At 43.6% G+C, this 7,164-nt stretch overlaps 1 protein-coding gene across 1 annotated transcript; it reads left to right on the top strand.

Annotated features, from left to right (window-relative positions):
* Window positions 1-2,947: 2,947 nt before the first annotated feature.
* On the top strand, window positions 2,948-6,553 carry LOC113800073 (uncharacterized). Its single transcript, XM_070119656.1, has one exon. The coding sequence runs from the start codon at window positions 2,948-2,950 to the stop codon at window positions 6,551-6,553; it is 3,606 nt and encodes a 1,201-aa protein (XP_069975757.1).
* Window positions 6,554-7,164: the final 611 nt, after the last annotated feature.

Below are 7,164 nucleotides of genomic sequence, written 5' to 3'. Positions count from 1 at the left end.
ATAATAATAATAATAATAATAATAATAATTGTAGAATACTGCGAAATTTTAACTATTTGATTTCTTAAAACGAAAGAAAATCTGATTTAGTTGGTAAGTATCCAAGGAAAGTCGTTCAAACCGCGCGCCACTACCCATACTCCTTTGCGTGCGATATCGCTGCGTCAACTCTTGCAGTTTCCCGCCAAAAGATAAACCAAGGGAACTGCTGTCAGTACTGGGTGGGCCAAATGCCTTTTTCCATCCTTTTATTTTGAGTGACAACGACCGTGGAGTGGATTTTATGAAGAAGTTGGTTTGCAGTCTTTATTGGGATACAAAGTGAGTGTTAACAGTGTGTATATTTAAGGTTATTATACTTTGTTGTTCAGCGCCGCCCCCCCCCCCCCCCCCAACGGTAGTGTTTTGTGACATGTTCAATGGCAGTTGTTCCACAGCCAACCCCTTTAATTTTCTGATGTTTTACTTTAAATGGGAATGCCTTGTGAAGATTTTATTTCTTTCAATAATAGGATAATGTTTGTCAAATTCTGATTTTCATATTTCGCAATGTGCTGATGCTCTTCTTATATAGATTTTGCATCTCCTGTATTTTGTTTTGTTTTATATTCAAATTCATGTTCATTTCTACTGTGCGTTATTGGTTTCTTATACGGGCTTGTTGTTTTCAGTTCGAATGCTTCTTGTGACTAGGCTGTAAAGAAAATAAATGTGGAACTACACAGAAGTTATTCTGATACCCTTGAATTAAGACTGTACCAACATACTGCATCTAACAATTCGAATTTTACCCATCGAAGAAGGGAACGACATTACAGCGAACTGTCAGGTAAGACCACATCATGGTCGACAATAGAAGTAATACATCTGTGGGTACATCACACAGTTGCAAGTCTTCCCGCTCAGAAATATCAGTAGCTGAGGAGGAGTTAGAACGGCTTCAGTTCATCAAAGAGCAAAATGAACATGCACGTGAGGAAGAAAGACGAATCTTTGAGCTGCAACAGAGAATTAGAAGGATGAAAACCTCATCAGAACCAGCCAGGTCAAGACCTGGCTCCTCTTGTGGAGACAGCAGAGAAGATGAGAGACACCCTCGCCCTCACTCCTTTAACATGTGTAGCAACTGGATTGCAACAAGCGTAGAACCCCATCATAAAAGTGGAAATCTGGACCCACAAGTGAGTCGTGAAAGTGAAGTCAACGTGACTGCAGGGCCAGTCCACTTTGCTGTCAATGCAGCCATAGTCCCGGAAACTCCTCTACCTAAATGGTCAACTCCAGTGAATCCTGTACTAAATGGAGCTAATATTGTCCAGGGTAAGCTCCCCATTACACCACTTACTACCATTCCAGAACCTAATGAGAACCTATTGACAAGGAGTAACCCACAACCTTCAGCTGCTCCTTTTGTGAACATCAACAGAGTACCTTGCTGCCATACCTCAGGCTATGATTTCACCAGCCATCCATCACCTTCAAGGCCATTGAATATGGATGAAGTGGCTCAAATGGTTTGTGCTATGAACCAGTCAGTTTTAACCCAACAAGAACAGGCTCGCATATCATTACTTCCTCCAGTTAAATTAGAACGTTTTGATGGAGATTTTTCGAAATTCACTCAGTTCTGTAGGACATTTGAATGGAATGTTGAGAGCAACACTAATGATCCAAGGCGAAGGCTCACACAGCTCTACAACCAGTTGGATGGCCCACCAAAAGACCTTATTGAAGGTTGCCTTCACCTACCACCTGACCATGGATATGACGAAGCGTGGAGGATGCTGAGAGAAGAATATGAAAACTCCAGTGAACTCCTCGAGTCCTACATCTCAAAATTATTTGCATGGAAAGACATTGAAGTTGGAGATGCAGAAGGTCTAAAGAAATACGGCTCCTACCTATTTAATGTAGAGATGGCCTTAGGTGATAATATCTGCCGGATGGAGTTGCGTGAGACAATATCTAAAATTGTTGGTAAGCTACCGAGATACTTGAGAACCAAGTGGGCCTCGAGATGTGTAGATCCTGGCACTAAATCTGCAAGTTCATTCTCTGCACTTGTTAAATTTGTTAAAGATCAAGCCAGGGTAGCAGAGGAAATACGTTATATTGAAGCAGGAAGAGGTAAGCCAAGTCACACGACCAATAAACCCATCATCATTCGGAAGCCTGTAAATAGTCTAAATGTCCATGCTCTGGATATGAATGCAATGGATATGACCCCAAGTACCAGCGATGAATGCCACTGTTGTAATGGCCAAGGACATAAGCTTTTTGCATGTTATAAGTTCGGCAGGAAAGATGTTGACGAACGATGGGATATTGTCACACACAACAAGCTATGTTTTCGCTGCTTAAAACCCAGCCATGGCCATCGTTTCTGTAATGACAAGAGCCAGTGCGATCGATGTGGTGCCTACTATCACCACACACTGTTACACCGGCCAATAGCAAAGAGTTTTGCACCATCCCGTAAGTACAAGAGATCTCCAACTGGGAGTGTTGAGGTGTTCAGCAATGAGAACATACCTGACTGTTACGAGAAATTGGGTACACCTAGTTCCTCAACTGGGGGTGGCATAGAAGCCAAGGGAAGTGTGACCCCAAGTGTTAATTCTCCATTAACAGATGCTCTACCCTGTGCTAATATTCTTGATTGTGAGCCTGATGGGAGGATTATGATGAAGATCCTGCCTGTCCGAGTGAATAACAGCGTCTCCACTTACGCCTTCATAGATGGTGGTGCTGCACCAACTCTGGCTGCTCGAAGCTTAATACAACGTTTGGGAATCCAAGGCCTACCAGTGAGGCAAGCAATGAAAACTGAAAATGGAATATTCATGTGCAACAAGCGTGTACCACTTATGTTGAGCAGCATAGGCGGTGGAAATAACATTACTGTAAATGAAGTGTACATTACAAACTCAGCATAACTACTGACAGCATGATGCCCGTGAACTGGACTAAAAAATGGCTTCATCTGAATGATGTGGATCTACAAAGATTGCCTGGCGACAATCAAGAGGTGGAACTTATAATTGGACTCAATAGCATTTTGAACCGTCACATACTCGACCAGAGACATGGGACTGATGACGAACCCTCAGCCTATCTTACCAGATTTGGCTGGGTTGTCTTTGGACCAACTGGCCCCAGGAACCCTTTGACTGCCCCGGTATATCATATTTCCCCAACACAAGATCTTGGCGAGTGCTTACAAGAGCACTTCAATGCTGACTTTTGGGAAAAGGAAGTTCATTCCCAACGTGAAGATTCGCTGGAAGATAAGTTATTTTCCGATAAGATCTCACAGTCCATCCATCAAGAATCGGGTAAATATGTAGTCAAACTCCCCTTCAGGGACAGTAGTCCACTTCCAAACAATCGTGAAATGGCTGTACGTAGAATGAAAAGCCTCAAAAGGAAGCTGGAATCTGACAAGACTTTCAAGGAGACATACATCACTCAAATGGAAAAGAATATAAGTAAACAGTATGCTGAAATAGTACCTCCATCAGGATTAGAACGAAATGATGGTAGAATATGGTACATGCCACATCATGCTGTGTGTCATCCCACTAAGTTGAAGGTACGTGTCGTCTATGACCTTAAAGCTAAATTCAATGGCACTTCCCTAAATGACCATCTTCTTCAAGGGCCAGACCTCACAAATCCTCTAATAGGGGTACTCATGCAGTTCAGGCATGGTCACTATGCAGTCACAGCGGACATCGAGGAGATGTTTTATCAGGTCAAGGTTCCCCTAGAGGATCGTGATGTGTTCCGTTTTTTATGGTGGTCAGATGGTGATATCAATAAGCCTGTAAGTGATTACCGAATGAATGTTCACGTTTTTGGTGCTAGATCCTCTCCTAGCTGTGTAAATTATGCCTTAAGGAAGACTGCTGAGGACCACGGTGAGGTTTTTGATGAACAAGCTGTCACTGCCATAATACAAAGTTTTTATGTTGATAATCTCCTGCTGGCCCATGATGACAAAGAGAGACTGATAAAAATCATCAAAGATATCATTGCTCTCTGTAATGCAGGTGGTTGGCGTCTGAACCAATGGACAGCCAATAACAAGGACGTGCTCAAGAAGATTCCTGAATCGGAGAGGGATGCGTCGGTTGCTTCTCTAGACCTCAGTAAGGATGATCTCCCAGTTGAAAGGACCTTGGGTGTACACTGGTCGATGGCCGAAGACTGCTTCACATTCAAAATCTGCCTTGGCGACAAGCCACTAACACGCCGAGGAGTTTTATCTATCGTAGCATCTATATATGACCCACTTGGCATGGTGGCGCCCTTGACACTGCCAGCAAAAATGATTCTTCAAGACATGTGTCAGATGCAGTTAGGCTGGGATGAAAATATGGGTGATAAGGAAGCTGCTCGTTGGAGAAAATGGTTGGAACAGTTACCAAAATTGTCAAGATTTAAGCTGCCACGAAGCCTAGTGCCCATTTCCTTTGGTTCCGTCATTTCTTATCAGCTCCATCATTTTGCAGATGCAAGTCAGTCTGGTTATGGCACAGCCTCCTACTTGAAGATGGTAAATGCCTCGGAAAGGGTATACTGCACTTTGGTTATGGCACGAGCAAGAGTTGCCCCTCTGAAACCGACAACTATTCCAAGACTAGAACTGACGGCTGCCACCGTTGCAGCTCGAATGGACTGTAAATTACGAAAGGAACTGGGGTTGAAATTGGAAGATTCAGTCTTTTGGACAGACAGCACTTCAGTGCTCAAGTACTTGTTCAATCAGAAGGCTCGTTACCACACCTTTGTCGCAAATCGAGTGAACCTAATCCGAGAACTGTCTTCAGCAAGTGCTTGGAGATATGTAGACACAAAGAGTAATCCTGCTGACCTTGCATCTAGAGGTCTTGATGTTGATACTTTTTTAACGTCTGAAATGTGGATTAGAGGACCAAGATTTCTTCATGAACCTGAATCCAGCTGGCCACAAGTTCCAGAAGATGTTAAACATGGATCACTGGAAGATGATGTAGAAGTAAAGGTGTCTGTCATGGTATGTGAGACAGTGACAACAGTAATGTCATTCATTGAGGAGTTTGCCTCTTGTTTCTCGAACTGGCAGAAGTTTGTGCGTTGTCATGCATGGGTCAGACAATTCTTGAAGCGAAAGTATGTACCCAAGTTGCCTGACGTTAATTGCCTTAGTAGCAAAGAAATAACAGATGCAGAAACACATATATGGAAATTAGTTCAAGAGAACTACTCATCTGAAATTGTCTCTCTGTCACGAAAGCCAGATGGGAGAGTACAAGCCTCAAGCAAGATAGTGAGATTAAGACCTTTTCTACAAGATGGCTTGCTTAGAGTAGGTGGGCGCCTAAGACACTCTGGGCGTCACTTCAATGCCACTCATCCAATTATCCTACCCAACAAGTCATCTTTGGTGAAGCTGATGGTGAGGTGGCATCACGAGAAGTTAGCTCACTGTGGTCTGAACTATCTTCTCTCTGAGTTAAGACAAAAATTTTGGGTTGTACATGCAAATGCTGTTGCACGTTCTGTGGTAAGGAGTTGCATGAAGTGCAGGGCCATCTGTGCACGACCAATGACTCAAGAAATGGCTGACTTTCCTGAAGATCGTATTATACCAGGCCAGCCACCATTTACTCACACAGGCACCGACTGTTTTGGACCCTTTCTCGTCAGGAAAGGCAGGTCAAACCTTAAGAGATATGGCATAGTCTTTACATGCCTAACATCACGTGCAGTTCATATTGAGGTCATGGACTCAATGGAAACGGACTCATTTATCAACGCTCTTCGACGATTTACAGCAAGACGAGGTCGAGTGAAGTCCATCAGATCCGGCAATGGCACAAACCTGGTGGGTGCAGAGAAAGTTCTTCGTCAGGAGCTCCAGCTTCTTGATCAAACTGCCATCTGTGACACCATGTCAACTAGAGGCATCTCATGGTGCTTCAATCCACCACATGCTTCACATTTCGGTGGAGTCTGGGAACGTCAGATTCGCTCTATCAGGCGTGTTTTGAGTGGTATTTGCTATCAACAGACACTAACTGATGATAGTCTTCACACTCTGTTCTGCGAAGTTGAAGCCATCATTAACGGCAGACCCTTGACCAGAGTTACGGACGACCCTGATTGCCTGCAACCACTGACTCCGAGCATGCTGCTGAACTTGAAGGGTTCACCTGGTCCAGTCATGAATACCGATAACAAGAATCTGTATGCTCGTCGGCGCTGGAAGCAGGTGCAGTACTTGGCTGACCTCTTTTGGAAGAGGTGGTCTAAAGAGTATCTACCTCTCCTCCAAGAGCGCCAAAAGTGGAACATTAAACGGCGTGATGTCAAGAAAGGAGACATAGTTTTAGCCTTGGATGAGAGGCTGCCCAGAGGTACATGGCCTCTTGCTCGAGTGATAGAGGTAATGTGTGATAGTGATGGACATGTGCGCAGTGCTAAACTGAAAACTGTCAGTGGAGAATATATCCGGCCTATTAGCAAGATGTGCCTTCTCTTAGAAAGTGAGATCAATACTGAAAACTAGGGTGAACGCCGAACGCTGCCCTTATCGGAAATGTTGGATTAAAAAGATTTTGCAGTATTTTTTTGTAGGATCAAGTAGGTCACTTAATAGGGGGCGGTGTAGAATACTGCGAAATTTTAACTATTTGATTTCTTAAAACGAAAGAAAATCTGATTTAGTTGGTAAGTATCCAAGGAAAGTCGTTCAAACCGCGCGCCACTACCCATACTCCTTTGCGTGCGATATCGCTGCGTCAACTCTTGCTGTTTCCCGCCAAAAGATAAACCAAGGGAACTGCTGTCAGTACTGGGTGGGCCAAATGCCTTTTTCCATCCTTTTATTTTGAGTGACAACGACCGTGGAGTGGATTTTATGAAGAAGTTGGTTTGCAGTCTTTATTGGGATACAAAGTGAGTGTTAACAGTGTGTATATTTAAGGTTATTATACTTTGTTGTTCAGCGCCGCGGCCCCCCCCCCCAACGGTAGTGTTTTGTGACATGTTCAATGGCAGTTGTTCCACAGCCAACCCCTTTTATTTTCTGATGTTTTGCTGTAAATGGGAATGCCTTGTGAAGATTTTATTTCTTTCAATAATAGGATAATTGTCAAATTCTGATTTTCATATTTCGCA

This window comes from Penaeus vannamei, unplaced genomic scaffold, assembly GCF_042767895.1.
Source record: "Penaeus vannamei isolate JL-2024 unplaced genomic scaffold, ASM4276789v1 unanchor493, whole genome shotgun sequence".
NCBI classification, from domain to species: domain Eukaryota; kingdom Metazoa; phylum Arthropoda; class Malacostraca; order Decapoda; family Penaeidae; genus Penaeus; species Penaeus vannamei.
Note: the sequence above shows the minus strand (reverse complement) of the source record. Positions and strands in the feature narration are given on the sequence as shown.